The following is an 18,048-nucleotide window of genomic DNA, read 5'->3' on the forward strand; positions in this document are numbered from 1 at the left end:
CATCCCCGAGCTCCCACCTGCAGCATCCCCCTCACCCGGTCCCTGCCATGGCCCAAGACCTACTGGGTTTTGTTGGGTGCCAGTACTTCAGATGCCACCGCTGTATCACCTTGCTGCTGGGTGAGAAAGCCGTCATGATGCTGCAGGCTCTGGGCTCCTTCCTCCTCCTCCTCCTCCATCCCCCCAGCCCTGAACTTTGGCATCAACTTTAACGTGGCTGTCCCCCTCCTTGCGGAAAGATGCTGAGGAGGTGAAACGAGGGCAGGGTGCTTCCATCAGCTCTCCTGCAGGAGCAAACCCCTCCTCATGCTCTTCCTCCTCTTCCTCCTCCTCAGCAGGCGCTCCCTGGAGGGAGACAAGGCCATGGAGCAGCTTCTGCCTCCCCTAAACCTTGGGGACCAGAGGGGGAAGCTGGATCCTGCTGCGGGCTGCTGTCTGCCTGCCGTGCCGCTCTCAGCAAGAACCAAGCTTCCCCGGGGAGGTGGGGGGGTCATTCGGTGGTGGTTCCCCACTCCCCTGCCCAGCTGCTCCCCCTGATTCAAAGGAATCGGCTCGCAGAGGGACTGTAAGCCAAAGCACCTTTATTTTCACTGGTGGGGAGAGCGTAGGGTCTGCACCCTACAGAACGCACCTCCGTCCAGGTAAAATTTCAGTCAAACTTATATAGCATTTTTATCAAACATTCCATACATTTTGTGGTTAATCCCCGATAAACAAGCAGTTTGTAGTTACAAAACTTTAGTGCTCTATTTTGTCTATTGTGACTAGTTTTACGGTTTCCTAGATAGCAAGGCATACGTGCCTAAAGGCAGCATATCATATCCCTGCAGAGGGGTAGGACCCTGTTTATGGTTAGCCAAGCTAAAACATCTTAAAAAAAAAAAAAAAAAAAAAAACAAACAAAAAAACCCCAAACCAAACCCCAAGAACTCACAGTATTTGCTAACTCATTGTAGAAGATTTCAGAAAATTTAGGATAAGACTGTTAGATATTAATATAGAATGGGTTAAGGTTATTAACGGCAACAGAGCTGCTCAACAGGCCATGAACAGCGTTTGCAGCCTGCCCCCCTGTATAGCCCCAATCCAGTACTGGACTAAAACCCAGTCAAGCTAATCAGTAGACAGATCAAACAAAAGATGAAAAATCAGCAAGATACAGGTGCGTAGCTAGGCAGTGATTAAAATATGTAGAACTTGCAAAGATAAATGGGAAATAGTTAATGGAACAACCAGAGAGGTTTTTTCAGGATTGTGTAGGTACGAGACTTCAAAGTAAAGGGGATGAGAAGATGACTGACCCAAGATGGACTTTGAAACCCACAGGATGATGACCGGACAGAACAAAAGAAGAATTGATGAGATAAGACAATGACGAATAGTAACGACATGGGAACCGAGATCCACTGGAACATTACAAAGACTTTGGACTGGGATAACGGGTGGTAAAAAGGTATGTAAGACAGAAATTTTTGGAAGGTTGCCATTCACTGCAGTGGTGGCCCAACTCTGAGTTGTTAATAAAGCAAAGCTAGAGAAACCCATGACTGAGAATTCTTTAACACTCACACTTATGCGAAGACTGGCCTAGTTATGTCAAGCAAACCTTCAAGCCATACTCAACGCCATCCCTTAATTCAATCCCCCCCCTTTTCTTTAAGCTGCTGCAAATTCTTTTGCAAAACCTCGTTTGCAGTCCATAATACATGTACTTGTTGAGCAACAGTCCGTATTTTCCACCACATCCAAAGGTTGAGAATAGTCAACAGTAGGGCTACAAGGATCAGCATTAGCACGGGATGCACTAGGAAGCTGAAAAACTGTGCAGCAGTCAGAGATTTTAATGATGTGCTTAGAAAAATGTCCCACCAGTGGTATTCCCCAGTTTTTTCGATGGTTGTGATGATGTTCTTTATTTCCAGAGTATCGTGCTGGACTTGCCATAATGTTCGATTAGAAGTTTCTTTCACCTTCTTTAACAGTGGTTCAATGTCTGGGTGGGAAAGCATTTTCTTAAGGACATTAATGTCCATTCCGATCTGTAGTTTAGGTACATCCTTGTACAGCATCTAACTGTCAGAGATCAACTGAGAGGTGGTTATAGGAACAGCATAGTTAAAATCACAACCTCGTATTTTGGTAAAATTACAAACACAAAAGTTAGTTCCATTTGTTTCTTCTTCACAAGTATCAATACTAACATTAGCACAACTAGTCCTTATACAGGCACATCTTTTCCCTACATAATATACCTGTGATTAAGCATGTCCCGAGGGAAGCATCCCAAAAGTACATGTACTGTCCTCTGTCTCTAAGCACAGATCTTCATTTTCAATTACCGCATTTTCATAAAGATATCCTAGTTGTTCCTCAGGGATGCAGGCTTCAGTACTAATACTCTGCTGTTTCCCTGTATTATTGCTATATTTTGCCCAAACATTGTGTCCTATTGGTCTGACTACTACATCTTGATGGATTGCCCCTAATGCTAAAATAGGGAAAATATCCCACACCTCTGCCTTTTGAATTGTGAATACACAGGCTTCAGTTTGTTCCTTCGTCTCATCATAGGTGAAATTAACTAGTTGCCACCAAGCCTGACGTTTTAATTCCAATGAGGTGGTAGTATCATTCTTGGCGATAATTTCTCTAATTTCATGTGGTAAGTTTCCTGACATCCCTTCCCTGATTATATCAGAAACCACAGATTGTATCCAAAGCTGGGTCTGTACACATTGAATGGCAATACAGACATTTCCTTGTGGTCCTTCTACGGAAGTTGCTACTGCTTGGAAATCCTTGTTAGTATGGTTGGATAGTAAGGAGATGAGGTCAGCAGTTAATTGCTGAGATTCAGCTAGAGTAATTAGGGATGACCTTAATGGTACCTCAAGCTTTCCCAAATCAGAGGTAACTGTACTTAATTTATTAATCAGTACCTCTTGACCAGTGGAGTTTAAAACTCCTAACCCAGGCCCAAACCATCCTGTTAAATCTCTCCGTTTCCTTGAGTGGTGAGCTATGGAATGTAACCATGCTTTCCATCCTTTAAGACTTTGTGAGATGAAAGGTAAGCATTCTGATTTTATCTGAGATATATATCAGCTTGCACTTTCACCTGTACCTTCTTTAAAGAATATGTGGGATCCAGAAATAATTTCTGCTCATTGGATTCTCTCACCTCATAAGGACCTGCGAATGAGAGGTTGTGGTATTTTATAGCGCAGTTAGCTGGTTCAAACAGAGGGATGGTGGTTGGACTGGGTGCAGTTACTGTAGTGGTTGGTTTTGGGGTGGTAGATAACATTTGTACTACTACCCAATAATCAAATACAGTGTTATTCCTTATGCATATGACTTGTAATGAGCGGTTAAGTTGTCTGCTATATTTACAATTCAGCCTTGTACATTTTACAATCACCATGATACTCCTTCCATCATTTACAAGCAAATAGGACAAATTGTTCTTACAGGTAATTTCTATCTCAGTTTGATTTATCCCTTCTGCATAACAATCCGTAAGGCCCGTGAAATTTGAAGTAGTGTTAGTTAAGTCTAACCAAGTTAGTTCTTCCCATCTATCTGAGCTCCTTATTGATATGTCGTCAGGTTGGTTTCCAGGTGTACACCGTCCATCAGGAGCATTCACACATTCCCCTCTGTGACAAGGGATCTCATCCTCCTCTTCTCTTGAATGTTTAACTATCAGAGGGGGGGGGGAGGATTGAGGAGAGTGCTTGATTCCATATTATATATGTGGTGGTCACGTCTATTTGAAATTAGAGTCGCTTGTCAGTATGATTTTGTCAATCTCCTTCCATCATGTATAATTCCTATGCACCAAATAATTGAACTAGCATTAAGTTGAACCTCTGCCTGACAGTAACCTTGATAAAACACACACACTGCCGAGTATACACACTGTTGTGGCTCTTCCAAATTGTATACATAAATGCCAACCATCATTACAGCAATTTGGTACTTTTGCTTCACTTTAAACTTACATGCCATACTAACCGAACTGTTTTCTTGTATTACAAAAGATTGGATTCATCCTGAATCTCCCCAGTCTCTCCTAATTTGGCTATCAATTTTTAAAACTGTGTATACCTTACTTATTTCATCTGTGATATCCAGACCTACGTTACCCAAGTACCCATTCCTAGTCCAGTCTTCAGGGTCAGGGACATCATTTAGATCTTGATGGGTGATGCAGTTGTCTGTCTGTCCAGCTGTGACGTAGAAGATCAAGCTAATGATTTCCGAAATCGCAGCTTTGCTGGTCCAGTACATTTGGAGGTCCATTTCTGCTCAAGTGAAGGATTCTCCTGACGCTTTGGAGCCTTCTTAGTTCTGGAATAGTGTAACCAAGCAGTTACACCTTTTAGCTTTACAGCAGTATATGTAACCAGTAATACTTGGTAGGGTCCTTTCCATTTCTTTTGGAAGGGGTCTTCCACAATTGTTTTTATGTACACATAGTCTCCAGGTTGTATATCATGTAAGGGGCCATCTAATCCCCTTGACTGAGTGCTTATTACATACCTATTAATCTGAGACAGTTGTGTAGATAATGCAATCATATAGTTCTGATCATAATGCTCTCCCAGTTGGTTTATATCTTCCCCCCACATGTGAGCCCACAGGGTCTTCCATACAACATTTCAAAGGGACTCAGTTTCTCTTTAATTTTAGGTTTTACCCTGATTCTCAATAAAGCCAAAGGTAATGCTTGAGGCTATTGTAAATTGGCCTCCTGTCCAATTTTAATGATTTTTTGTTTAAGTAAATGATTCATTTTTTCTACTTGCCCACTGGCTTGCAGCCTATAAGGAGTGTGAAGTGCCAGTTAATCTGTAGCATCTTACTCACTCCTTGCACCACATTGGCTACAAAATGGGAACCTCTATCTGAGGACATGCCAGCAGGTACCCCAAATGTAGGTGTTATTTTATTAAGCAATACTTTGATCACTTCTCTGGCTTTATTGGTCCTCATTGGGAAGGCTTCAGGCCATCCAGAGAAGGTATCTGTTAGGATCAAGAGGTACCGATACCCGCCTTTCCTTGGGAGTTCGGAAAAATTGATTTGCCTCTGTTGTCCAGGATAGTTTCCTCTATCTATCGCCCCGAATTCTACTTTATGAGTTGTCTGAGGATTATTTTGGAGGCAGACAGCGCACCTTTGAGTAACTTCTTTGACCACAGTATAGAGGTTTCTACCTATTATCCCTTTCCAGAGATATGTGCATAGGGCATCTCCTCCCCAATGCGTTTTCTCATGTTCCTTTACTACCAGCTGTCGTAAAGCCTTCTCAGGTATTACTATCTGTCCTTGAGGGGTTACATAATTTTCACCCCTTAAGGTGGCATGCAAATCTTGAATCAGTTCCTGGTCTTTCTTAGAATATGAGTCTCTAGAATTAAATTCGATCTAACCTTCAGGAATGAGGGGTTGTATGGTTACCGTACCTTGTCCTTGTTCTGCCACCCTTTTTGCCTCCTGATCAGCCAATCTGTTTCCCCTTTCTTGTTCTGTTTCTCCTTTCTGGTGTCCTTTGCAGTGCATTATGGCTACCTCTTGGGGTAGTCTGATGGCCTCTAATAGCTCTAAGATCTCCTTAGAATATTTAATATGCTTGCCTTGGGAGGTTAATAATCCTCTTTCTTTCCATATTGCCCCATGAGCATGCACCACCTCGAAGGCACATTTAGAATCTGTCCATATGTTGATTTGTTTTCCTCAAGCTTTCCGCAATGCTCTGATGAGTGCGATAATTTCTGCTTTTTGAGCTGAAGTCCCAGGAGGTAATGGCTTTGATTCTATGACAGAGTCAAGAGTGGTTATTGCATATCCAGACATACGTTCTCCATTCTTCACAAAACTGCTACCATCTGTATACCAGGATTCGGCATCGGGGAGGGGTTCTTCTTTCAAGTCAGGCCTCCTGGAGTATGTGCTTTCAATCACTTCCAGACAGTCATGGTGGAGGGTTTCTGAATCCTCCTGGTCTGATGACAGAAATGCTCCAGGATTGATTAGGTTAGTGTTGAGGATCTCCACATCATCCTGCTCTACTAGGATGGCCTGGTATTTGAGGAACCTTGAGGGAGATAACCACTGGCTCCCTTTCCAGTACAGCGGCTACTGTATGAAGTAGATACGAACACAGTCATTTTCTGACCCAAGGTAAATTTGTGAGCTTCTTGAATGTTGATAACCATGGCCGATACTGCGCTTAAACAGCTTGGCCATCCATTACTTACTTCATCCAGCTGTTTTGAGAAGTAAGCCACAGCTCTTCTATAGGGGCCGACATTTTGTGCCAGCACTCCCAAAGCCATCCCCTGCCTCTCATGTGAGAAAAGCAAGAACAGCTTGGAGACATCGGGCAGGCCCAGAGCTGGGGCCCTTAGTAGTTCTTCCTTCAAGGTCTGAAAAGCCCGCTTACCTTCCTTGGTCCACATCAGAGTTTTTGGATTGTCCTTTATCATCTGATAGAGGGGTTTGACTAAGATGCCATAATTAACCATCCACAGCCGACACCAGCCCGTCATTCCCAGGAAAGTTCTCAGTTCCTTAGCAGTGTGGCAGGGGGGTACCATAGATGGCTTTTTTCCTTTCTGCCGCTAGTTTGTGTTGTCTCCCTGATATCTCATACCGGAGATATGTTACTTCTTGTTGCAAAATCTGCGCCTTTTGTTTTAATACCTTATACCCACTTAGTCCCAAGAAGTTTAAAAGGCTTACTGTCCAAGATAAGATAAACAAGAGTCCTTGGTGGTCGTTGCTATCATCAGGTCATCTACATACTGTAGAAGAATCCATTCTCCTGGGGGAGCCGTCCATCCTTCAAGATCTTTGGCCAATTGGTTCCCCAAAACGGTAGGGCTGTTCTTGAATCCTTGTGGGAGCACTGTCCAGGTTAATTGTGATTTTTCTGCCTGTTTCAGGATCCTCCCACTTGAAGGCAAACAGTTTCTGGCTGTCAGGGTCTAAGGGTAGGCAGTAGAAGGCGTCTTTCAAACCTAAAACAGTAAACCACACATATTCTTCTTTGTCTGGTTAATAGAGTATATGGGTTGGCCACCACAGGGTGGAGATCTTCCACTATTTTATTGATGGCTCTAAGGTCTTGTTGGGCTTTTGCATTGGTAATATTGGAGTGTTATATTCTGATTCACACTCTATCAATAACACGAATTTCAATGTTTTCATTCCCTTGCGATCCTCTAATTTGAGAGGGTATTGTTTAATTCGTACGGGCCGCACTCCAGGTTTTAATTTGACTGTTACCAGTTGCGCTGTCTTTGCTGTCCCGGGGGTTCCACCTGCCCAGACTCTAGGATATACCTGGTTCAGAATTTCGTCTGGGATCTCTTCTGATTCTTTATCTGTAAGTAAAGCTAAACTCAAAATTTCAATTAGTTCTTTCTCATTTACTTTTAACTGTATTCCCTCAGGGGTGAATTTAATTTCCACTTGTAGTTTTTCTAATAAATCCCTCCCAATGAGAGATTTGGGTGCTTGGGGCATGTACAGAAATTGATGCATCCCTACGGATTTACCCAATTTAAAGGACAGTGGCTTCATGAATGACACCTCCTGTCGTTGACCTGTTGCCCCGACCACATTTATAGATCGTCCTGTGTCTATTTCTTCTAATTGTATATTTAACACAGAAAAGGTTGCTCCAGTACCCACCAAAAATTCAATGCCATGTGACCCATTCCCCAGCTTCGTCATAAGCAGAGGATCCCGTGGGGACTGATCCTCTGGTTTCCCCTAACCTTCTAATAGTTCTGCAACCATTGCCCTTCCATTTCTCCTTTTCTGTGGGCAATCTCATTTCCAGTGTCCCTCCTTTTTGCATATTGCACGTTGGTTAATGCCCAACCTGGTTTGGAAGCGTGGATTCTGTGAGTTCTTTTGAGGTGGAAAGGGTTTCGCACCCCCTCTTTCTTCTCTAAGGGCCACTATAGTAGCGGTAGAAATGAGTTTCCCTAGCTTCCATTTTTCAATCCCATTCCGATTTCAAAATACGCGCCAAGCTTCTTCCAATAACTTTTCTATATCATGCTGTTCCTCAGCCTTCAGTCTCTGGAGCTTTCTTCGGATATCATCTGGGGATTGCCCCAGGAACAGGGAAACTAGCTGCATCTTCCCTTGGTCTCCAGACAGATCCAAGGTGGTATATTTCTGCATTGTTTCCCAAAGTCGATCGAGGAACTAAGAAGGGGTTTCCATAGGGTTTTGTTTAATAGCAAATAAAGAACCCCAGTTTACTGTTTTCGGTATCCCATTTTCCAACCCGAATGCCACCCATTCCCGATATTGTCGCAAAAGTTGGTAATGGTCTATATCATTATAATCCCACCGAGGTTTCGACTGTGGGAAGTAGTCGTTTATATCCTCCTCATCCCTTATTTAGTTTCTTCCGTAATCTCTAGCAGTTTTAAGGACTAATCCTTTTTCTGTATCTTCTAGTGCGTCCAAGAGCAAATCCACATCCTCCCAATCTACATCTGATGCTTTTACAAATGCCTTAAATTGTTTTGCTACCCCTGCCAGATCACCCTGATATCCTTTAGCTACTAATTTCCAGGCATCTAAATATCCCACAGAGAGGGGTACCTTGAGTTTTATGGGACCCGCTGGTCCTGCAGCCTCTCTCAAAGGTGGCTGAATTACTCATAATGTCTCGTAATGTTGCAGTCCTAGACTTAAGGTCTCGTGCTCTGGTTTTAGGAGGTGAACTAGAAGGGTGTCTGAAGCTATGCCTTCATTTTTCAGTATCGGGTTCTTTCTTTCTCCCTCTTTCAATCTCGAGTGAATGGGGAGGGCTCAAAGGGGCCGCTTTGGGTTCTTCTAATGGAAGTGGCGACCCTATGCCTGTTCTTGCTCTTGTTGTCCCCTTCCCCACACACCTATAGGGGTTACAGAATCCTCCATTCTGTCCTCGTCCTCTTTATACTTTAGGCACCTTGATCCTATTGAACAAGACGAACAACCCTTCTTCATTCTACCCACTCCCACTTTACAGTTATCCTTTCCCAGGGTTAACATGAAAGGGTCATGGGGAGCTAAGTTAATAGCGCACTCCTTTTGCACCTCAGGGTGGTCGCGGAGAACGAAAAACATATCTGCACAGACCACTTCATCCCATTTGCCCTCTCTCCTTAAAAATAAGGTGAGTTGTAAAAGGGTATTATAATTTAGGGTCCCATTCAGTGGCCATTTCTCTCCATCCTCTAATTTATACAGCGGCCACCGCTGTGTGCAGTATTTAATGAGGGTCTTTTTATCCACAGTCCCTCCCCATTGGGGGGACCCCCAATGTCTTTCCAGTGTGCTAAAATACATCCTAGGAGGGCTGCGTTTTATTTGTTCCTTCCCCAGCTTATTTCCCATTATTATTGTCACACGCTTCGCTCGGCTCTGGCCACTCTCGTCGCCGAGAAATGGAACCGCAGATTATTGCTCCACGCTCGCTTCGTACTACTGTACGTCTCAGGCGTGTCTGTGTTTCTCGGGCCTTTCACACCATTCGCTTCGTCCGTTGCTGACCACATCCCTCGCAGGATGGTGGAACTGCAGCTTGAAATTCCGCACTCGCTTCGTGTTAATAACACGTCTCGCTCGCTCGCACATTCGCAGACCTCTCGCACAACACCAAAATAGCATCTAAGGTAAGGTCAGATTCTATCAGGCGATGTAAAACGATACCCCCGGGGGGCACAAAGAGACAACCGAGCCTATCTCCTGAAGTTCCTGAGTATCCAGAAGATGCCAACCAATTTCAGGACAGAATTCCCGCGCCGGTTCCCACTCTCTTATCTCCTCTCTAACTCAATTTAGAGCCTTACTCCGCCCTGTCCAATCCCAGCCCGTCCTTTCAATCCGGCCCCGCCCCGCCCGGCTCCGTTACACCCAATCCCAGCCCGTCTTTTCCATCCGGCCCCGGCTCCCCGGCCCCGATGCCCCCGTTCCCCGCAGGCCCCGATCCCGCCGCCGCCGCTCCGGGAGGCGCGGCCCGGCCGGAGGCGGAGGGAGCCCGGTCCCCGTGCGCCCCCTCGGAGAGCTCCCGGCGGTGCGGGGTCGCTGCGAGCTGCGGCGGTTCCCGGCTCTGGAGATCGAACAGTGACCGGGAGCGGGCTCGCTGCGGAGCCCCAACAGGGATTGAAGCGGCGGGCTCGGATTGGTGGAGCGGAGCCGGGCGGGGCGGGGCCGGATTGAAAAGACCGGCTGGGATTGGGCAGAGCGGAGCTGGTCGGGGCGCGGCCGGTCGGTGCGGGATTGGCGGGGTCGGGCGCTGCCTCGGTGCGGGATTGGCGGGACGGGATTGGCGGGGCGGGGCCGGAGGCCGTGGAGCGCGGCGCTGGGGCGGCGCTGCCGGGGGCCGGGAAGGCTGGGTCGGAAATAGTGTGTTGTGTTATTGTAAACCTTATGTCTAATGGTGACTGACAGGTAATAAAGTGTAACACGGCACAGTGAAGCTTTGCGGGGCGGGCGGGGGGCTGGTTCCTGCCCGCGGGAGGGGCCCCCCCTGGTTCCCAAGCTCTCCCCCCCCGGCACCGGGGGGGGGATTTGGGGAGCTGGGAGTTGGGGAGTGGGGTGGGGCTGTGGGACCCTCGCCGGAGGTGGGGGTCCCGTCATATTTGCCCCCAAAGTGCCGGACGCTGGCATGCACCGGGCCAAACTGAATGAGATGATAATCTCTGGGTGAAATGGGGCTGGGGGGGCCAACGCTTGATTCAGGACACACCAGTCGAGGCGATTTTGGGCCAGTTATGACAGCTCCTCCTGATAGTTGAGTGATGACAGTGATTGAATTACAACCTTGTCAACAGCCCCAGCGCTGCCGTGAGAAGAGGAGCAGCTTGGAGCTGGAAGGATGCAGAGCTGGAGCCGGAATAAAGGTTGTAGAGCTGGGACTGACATAAAACCTGTACGGGGGTGGGGGCTGGAGCGAAAATACACGTAGCAGGACTGGGGCTGAAATAAAGACTGTAGGGCTGGCTCTGACATACACAGCGTGGGGCTGGAGCTGAAATGAAGGCCCTGGAGCTGCGGCTGAAATCGAGAGCGCGGGGCTGGAGCGGAGATGTCGCAGAGCTGGAGCTGGAATAACAACTGTAGGGCTGGGGCTGAAATCTCAGAGAGCTGGCGCTGAGATACACATAGCGGGGCTGGAATAAAATCCCCAGAGCCGGGGCTGGGACGGCGCGGGTCCGGAGCTGAAATAAAGACCCCGGGGCTGGGCAGAAACCCCGGGTCCCGGCCGCCGGTTCTGCCCCGCGGAGGATCCCAGCCTCCCGCCGGTGCAGGTTTCCGCCGCCGGGGCGGGGACGGGCGGAGCGGCCGCAGCACCTCCCGCCTGTCCCGGGAGCGGTTCCGGGTCGCGGAGGCGGGCTCTGCGGCGGGGACCGGGAACCGGCGGCGACATGGTGGGGCGCGGGGACGGAGGAGGCGGCGGGGGGACGGGGGACGCGGCGAGTCCGCGGCGGGTTCTGACCGCGCTTTCCCCCCGCAGCGGTTCCGCTTCTGCGGGGACCTGGACTGCCCCGACTGGGTCCTGGCCGAGATCAGCACTCTGGCCAAAATCGTTAAGTACCCGTGTCGTCCCCCCCCCGCCCTCCGTCCCCCACCCCCGGTGCCCAGTGCTCACCCCCCCCCCCGTTCTCCCCCCGCAGTCCTCGGTGAAGCTGAAGCTGATCTGCGCCCAGGTGCTGCGGGACCTGCTGGGGGAGGCCATCGAGGTGAGTGGGGGCCCCCCCTCGTCCCCGGGGGTCGCCGTGCTGGAGGCGGAGTTGTAGCGCTCTAATTGCATCATTAGCAATAGTCCTGACTTTCGCATTCTTAATGCAAGCCTCGGGGTCCAGAACGCTACCGGCTGGTACTCGTAGTAATAAATATGGATGCTAAGGATTATTAGTATTAATGCCAAGATAAGAATTCTTAGGGTTAACGTTGGTAGTGAGCGCGTTAGGCGGCCGCACGGTACCTGGTATTTCCCCTGACATCCCGGCGCTCTGCTCTCCCGCAGTATGAGAAGATCCTGAAGCTGACCTCCGACACCAAGTTAGGTGAGCACTGCTGCCCCAGCCCCAACCAGGGTCCTCCCATCCCCGGGAAGCTGCACTCCAGGGTCGGGCAGCGATCTGGCAAGGGATGCCTTCCCGAGGCGGCGGAGCTAACCCCCCATCCGTCCCGCAGAGTCGGGGGACGTGAAGGCCACCATCGCCGTCCTCGGCTTCATCCTCTCCAGTGCCGCCAAGCACAACGTGGACAGCGAGTCCCTCTCCAGCGAGCTGCAGCAGCTGGGGCTGCCGAAAGGTAACAGGGAGGGGGGGACACCCTTGGGGTGTCACCAGGGGCCGGACCTGGTGGGATGTACCGGGGCTGAGCTGGCAGCCCCTGGCGCTGCTGCCTTCACGCCCAGACCAGGTGCGGGACGGCAGCCACGCCATCCTCCGTCACCTCCCCTCTGCACCATCCGTCCCCGGGGGGCTCCGCCAGGTGCTTCGCCAGGGTTTGGCCGCAGCGGGGCCGGGGTCAGCGCGTGGTTTTCTTGTCTTCTCTCTTCCCGCCCTGGGCAGAGCATGCCGGTGGGTTGTGCCGGTCCTACGAGGAGAAGCAGAGCTCCCTCCAGGACAGCCTCAGGGCCTGCAGCCTGAGACGTGAGTGCGGCATTGGGAGGTTTGGCGACGGTTTTGGGGGGTGGGTTTGGGGTTGATCACCCTTCCGGAGCGCATGCCAGGGTGCTGACGCCCACCCGCCCGCCCTAGTGAGCCAGCTGGGCTCGGTGGGCTGGCGGGTGGATTACACCCTCAGCTCCAGTGAGCTGCGGGAGGTCAACGAGCCCCTTGTGCACCTGACCTTCAACCTGCGGGACGGGGAGCGCGGCGGGATGGTGGCCGTCCCCGTGGTCCTCTCGGCCGACAAGTTCCGGGTGCTGCTGGCAGGTGAGGCCAGAGGAACCGGGGAACCCCCTCGGCCCAGGGGGTGGTGGTAGGGGGGGATGATGCCAGAGCCGGTTCCCCCACCGCCTCCATCCTCTCCCCGCAGAGCTGAAGCAGGCCCAGGCCCTGATGAACACCCTTCTCTGAGGAGCCGGGGCGGGACCTGGTGCACCCCGCTTTGGGGAGGTGGTGGTGTGGGGGTGGGGGGGAAAGGCGGGGGCAAGCTTTCCCTGGGGGGGAAGCTCCAATAAAGGTAACGGAGACCAGCCACCTCTCGCCCGTTTCTCCCCGCGGCGGGACTACAACTGCGGGCGGGGGCGGACTACAATTCCCGGCATGCACCGCCCGCCGCGCAGCCAATGTGAGGCGGGCGGGGGCGGGGCCTGGGCGTGTCTCCAGGGTAACCGGGAGGGCGGGCGGGCAGCGGGGCGCCCGACCGGGTCGCTCCGTTCCGGTCCCGTCGCGGCGATGCCCGAGTGTCCGGAGCTGCACCTTGCCGGACGGTACATCAACGAAGCGTGCGGCGGGATGGTGTTCTCGGGCGGCGTGGAGCGTTCGGAGGTGGGTAGGGGCCCGGAGGTGCCCTTCTCCAGCGAGGCCTACCGCATCTCGGCCACCTCCCGGGGCAAGGAGCTGCGGCTGACGCTGGCCCCGCTGGGCCCCGGCCAGCCCCAGGACCTCGTCTTTCGTTTCGGCATGTCGGGGTCGTTTCGGCTGTGCCCTGCCGCCCAGCTCCCCCGCCATGCCCACCTCCGCTTCCTCAGCCGCGAGAGCCCGCCGCGCGCCCTCTGCTTCGTCGACGCCCGCCGCTTCGGCTCGTGGCGGCTGGGCGACGCCTGGCAGCAGGGCCGCGGGCCCTGCGTCCTCTCCGAGTACCAGGCCTTCAGGTGAGCGTCCCACCGCCCTGCCCTGGGGAAGGCCTTCCCCCACCTCCCCAGCTTTGTTTTGGCCACGCGGCAGTGGAACGGCCATGCCCGGGCAAACCTTCCCGATGCCCCGTGTGCTCTCGTCGCAGGGAGAACGTGCTGAAGAACCTGGATGACAAGGCTTTCGACAAACCCATCTGCGAGGCCCTCTTAAACCAGAAGTTTTTCAATGGAATCGGGAATTACCTCCGTGCCGAGATCCTGTACAGGTGGGTCGAGCGCCTGCTGACCTGCCACGGAGGTTTGGTCTCCCAGAGCTTGACGGCTCCTCGGCTGGGCCTCCTCGCCTGGTAGACATGGGGAAGTGCCAGAACCCAGAGTTCAGGCTTGCATGTAACAGATGGACTCTTGCAGGTTGAAGATCCCTCCCTTTGAAAAGGCTCGGACCGTGCTGGAGGCCCTGAAGGATCAGGAGCAGGCGAGGAGGAAGAAGGTGGGGAATACCCGGTGCATTCGCAGGCTCAGAAAGAGGCAGGTTTCCAGGCAGACACCATACCAGGGATTTGTTTGTCTGTGGCCCTGCAGGACATCACGGCAGCTCCCTGGGGTCCTGGGAGCCTCTTGCTTTCCGTGCAGGGAGCCAGACTGAGCTGAGAAGTGTTCCTGATTTGGGTTGGGCTCAGCAGTGGTGGAGGTGGTTTAGTTTGCTTCCCGCCCCCAGTCTGGGCTCAGCCAGCTGCTCTGTTCTGGCTCTGCTTTGGGCTTAGCTGGGCACAAAGCTCTGGTTCAGGTCTGCTGTTCTGGGCCTGTTCCAGCCCAGGGTTCGGGGCCAGTTTCAGTTCGTGTTTGGTTCCTCACTCTGATGGGGCAGAACATCATCACGAGGACCTTGCAGAGCTCAGACAGCCTCTGCCCGCACCGCTGTCGGGAGGTATTTGCTGCTCTGAGTCTTTCCCAACCTGATGGCAGGCATTTTACCTTCACAACTGTAACGCTTGCTGCGTGGGATCCTCCTCAAGCATTTTACTGTCCTTTGCCATAAACACCCGTGTCTGAGCACATCTGCCCCTCCAATGGAGCGGCAAATGGGGCGCAGCAGTTCCGTAACCTCACGTGTGCGGTGCTCGTTCGCACGTGGCCAGGCTGATGAGCTGTGACAGCTCCCCGGGCACGTGCCTGCTTGCTGCACTGGTGCTCGGCTGTGCCTGGCTTCTGCCGTGAGGAAGTCTCCGGGTATATTTGAGGTGGGTGAAGAGGAAGGGGCGAGGGAAACAAACACCTCGCAAGCTTAAAATCTCTGGGGAAGGCTGCAATAGAGCCCGTGGCCAGCCGATCTCATGGCCTCGGGGGAGAGGAGGTGGCTATTTTAAAGGAGACTGAAAACAAAACTGCTGGTGTTCCTGTGTGCTAGCCCTCTTTCATATCTTTGTTAGCCATGGGGAATGTGCTGATGCGCAGTTCGAAGCCTACGAGGGGGTGAGCTCAGGGCTGGCACTTGTTGGGGCTGTGGCAGCTCATCCTCAGGAGGGCAAGAGGAGATGGGGAATTTGGCTGGTGTTGGGAAGGACAGACCCTGACGAGGCTGGGGTGGCTGGCAGGTGACTTCCCTCCCCTTCTCCACCCCTGCAGAATCCTTCCCTGACGCTGAGCAAGAAGCTGAAGCTGATGCGGGAGAACCCAGATCTCCTGGAGCTCTGCCACACCGTGCCCATGGAGGTCATCACGGCGGGTGAGGCGACAGGACAGGGAGCTGTGGGACGGGGACGGCTGGGGGTGGCGGGGGAGGCCCGGGCTTTGCGTTCCCAGCAGCAGGAGGCTTGGGAGGGCACCCCAACACCATGGTCACTGCTTCCTCTCTACTTCTGTCCTCTCCCTCTCTCCCTTTCCAGAGAAGCAGCTCCTTGACCCAGACCACTCGGATAACTACGCTGCTTTCAAGAACTGGCTGCAGTGTTACTTGGTGCCTGGCATGAGCTCCTTGCGCGACCGCAACGGCAGGACCGTATGGTTCCAGGTAGGGGTCTGGGGTCGCTGTCTGGGGCTGGGTGGCCCCCAACCACTCCTCCAAGGTGACACCAGCCCATCTTCTGCTTCCCGAGACCTCCCAGCCTTACGCTGCATCACTGGGGGTCTCCCTCTCTGACAGACTGCTGTGACCACTGGAGGTGAAGGTGACAGGGACCCTCCGTGCAGTGGCTAGCTGGCCAAGGGATGGCGGGCAGTCTGGAGCAGAGGGGCCGATTGCAGGAATGGGGGGGCTCAAAGTAGTCTGGCAGCCCTGTTCCTCCCTCATGCGCCCTGTGTCTGGGTGAGGCGCCGTGGTGGGGCCTTGCAGAAGGAGCGGGGGGCTAACAGGAGAGTCCCTGAGGCAGAGCAAGCTGGACTCCCCTGGCTTCTCGGGGAAGCGTGGCTGTTTCCCTATCACTGTCTTGGCTGCCGGGTGGAGAAGGGGCACGGATTCTGCTGCCGCTACCTGCAGAATGACTGTGCCCCAGTCAACGCTCTGTCGCCTTCCTTGCAGGGAGAGCCTGGCCCCATGGCTCCCAAAGGTGAGTGTCCACTGTCCTCCCTGCGGGACCTGCTCTTGCTCTGGGAGTGCTGGAGCCTGGGAAGCCGTGCTTGCTGCGCAGCGTGGGGGCAAAGGCAGGAGCAAAGCCTGCCCTCTCCCTGGGGTGCTGACTGGCCTGTGGTGGCCAGTGGCACTGGGGGACGGAGCCCGCTGTGCCTAAGGCTTCCTACCAGCACACCCGCCTGCCTGGGCACAGCCATTGCACCTTGCAGGGTGCTTTTCCAGGCCAATACCTACATCCCCTTCCTTGCCTGCCAGGCTGGTAGCAGGAGGGTGTGCTCTCCCTGGGGCTGCAAGCCTGAAAAGAGCAATGTTTTGGCAAGGGAGGGAATCTGGTGGGGGAGGAGAGGAGCTCCCTCAAGCCATTCTTCCACCCCAGTGCTAATTCCTCAGCGCTCAGCTCACACATCACCTGGGACAGTGTCCCTGAAAGGTCACTGTGCCGCAGCCTGTCCCTCGAGGTGCTGGCACTCTCTGCCCCATCTTCTCCTCACCCTGCCTAACCCAGCCATGTCTTCTCACACAGGGCAGACACCCCGCAAAAAGCGTGCTCAGCTGAAGGCAGATCCCGAGGCTCAGACCCCCAAGGTAAGAAGCTCTGTGGTTGTGGCTCCTGCTGGGTCTAGAGGCTGTCCTGTTCCCCGTGCCTTGCTCGGGCTGCTCCCAAATTCACGGTGGTGCTCCTGCCTGGAGTTGCTCATCATCTGGCAGTCCAAGCTCACTTCTGCTGCTAAGCTCCGGCTCTGATGTCCACCCAGGTCACCACACGTGCCTCAAAACAGCACCCCAGGGCTGCAGCAAAACGCCTGAAGTCGCCCAAGGAGGAGGAGGAGGAGGTGGCTGACGGGCCAAGGAAGGGACGTGCTTGCAGGAGGAGGAAAGCGGCCACTGCTCCGGCCTCGTCCAAGCCTGAGGCGCTAGCCAAAGCCAAAAGAAGCTGCCGGACATCTGCGCGCAGGGGCAGAGGTGAGGCTGGCAGTCCCTGCAGCTTTCAAACGCACAGACGGGGGCTGTGGGAGCGCTCCCTCGTGTCAAGGGGACTGAAGGGGTGCCAAAAGGCAGGAAAGGAGCTGGCGGGGCTTCATGGGGCAGAACCGGGCACCCCCTCACCCTCTGACTTCTCATTTCCCTCTCCATCTTCCAGGTGCAGCCCCTGCCGTTTGAGTGCTACATGCTGCCCTCCTCCTGAGGGGCATTTTTAACAGCCGCAGGAGGAGCTCAGGGAGGGCCTGACTGGGGGCCTGGGTTGGTGCTGGGGAGAAATGGGGCTGCTCTGTACCTGTGCTCACGCCCGCTTGCTACTGCTGCATCCTGCCAGCGTGGGAAGGAGAAGCTGGGCTTGGTGATGGGGCCAATTTATCCAGCGTCCTCCTGTTGTCCCCAGGCATTTGAGGGTGTTAAGGGCCACAGACCACACATCGCACTGGACTCTGACCCTTCCCTCTGCCTGAAAATGGATTCCCTCTTCCTTCCCCTCTTCCCTTTCTGGCTGCTGCCTGGATCACTGTTTTTAGCTGACTAATAAAGTATTTTGTGTAGAAATCACCATGCACGCCTTTTTGTGCTAAGGATAACCCCTCTGTGCCCAGCCTCTTCCTCTGATGGGCTGGAGCAGGCTTCCCCTCCACCTCGCCCCCCCCCCAAAAATAAA

At 53.0% G+C, this 18,048-nt stretch overlaps 2 protein-coding genes and 1 long non-coding RNA gene across 4 annotated transcripts; 2 read left to right on the forward strand and 1 right to left on the reverse strand.

Annotated features, from left to right (window-relative positions):
- Nucleotides 1-1,826: 1,826 nt before the first annotated feature.
- Nucleotides 1,827-7,133, reverse strand: LOC138687991 (uncharacterized). Of its 2 annotated transcripts, none has more exons than XR_011327021.1 (2): nucleotides 5,472-7,133; nucleotides 1,827-4,353 (listed from the first exon to the last, which is right to left on the reverse strand). It is a non-coding gene; the product is annotated as an uncharacterized lncRNA (long non-coding RNA). The 2 variants fall into 2 exon arrangements; XR_011327022.1 differs by having other exon boundaries at nucleotides 5,439-7,133.
- A 4,232-nt stretch (nucleotides 7,134-11,365) lies between these two features.
- COMMD4 (COMM domain containing 4) lies at nucleotides 11,366-13,231 on the forward strand. The gene is made up of 8 exons (XM_069797860.1): nucleotides 11,366-11,447; nucleotides 11,534-11,605; nucleotides 11,694-11,759; nucleotides 12,047-12,086; nucleotides 12,217-12,336; nucleotides 12,600-12,680; nucleotides 12,789-12,965; nucleotides 13,069-13,231. Exons 1-8 carry the CDS (start codon nucleotides 11,445-11,447, stop codon nucleotides 13,107-13,109), a joined length of 600 nt encoding a protein of 199 aa, XP_069653961.1. The 5' UTR covers nucleotides 11,366-11,444; the 3' UTR covers nucleotides 13,110-13,231.
- Nucleotides 13,232-13,273: 42 nt separating this feature from the next.
- On the forward strand, nucleotides 13,274-17,942 carry NEIL1 (nei like DNA glycosylase 1). The gene is made up of 9 exons (XM_069797859.1): nucleotides 13,274-13,849; nucleotides 13,978-14,097; nucleotides 14,243-14,321; nucleotides 15,458-15,557; nucleotides 15,718-15,842; nucleotides 16,350-16,377; nucleotides 16,924-16,985; nucleotides 17,156-17,363; nucleotides 17,542-17,942. Exons 1-9 carry the CDS (start codon nucleotides 13,299-13,301, stop codon nucleotides 17,559-17,561), a joined length of 1,293 nt encoding a protein of 430 aa, XP_069653960.1. The 5' UTR covers nucleotides 13,274-13,298; the 3' UTR covers nucleotides 17,562-17,942.
- Nucleotides 17,943-18,048: the final 106 nt, after the last annotated feature.

This window comes from Haliaeetus albicilla, chromosome 12 (genome assembly GCF_947461875.1).
Source record: "Haliaeetus albicilla chromosome 12, bHalAlb1.1, whole genome shotgun sequence".
NCBI lineage: Eukaryota > Metazoa > Chordata > Aves > Accipitriformes > Accipitridae > Haliaeetus > Haliaeetus albicilla.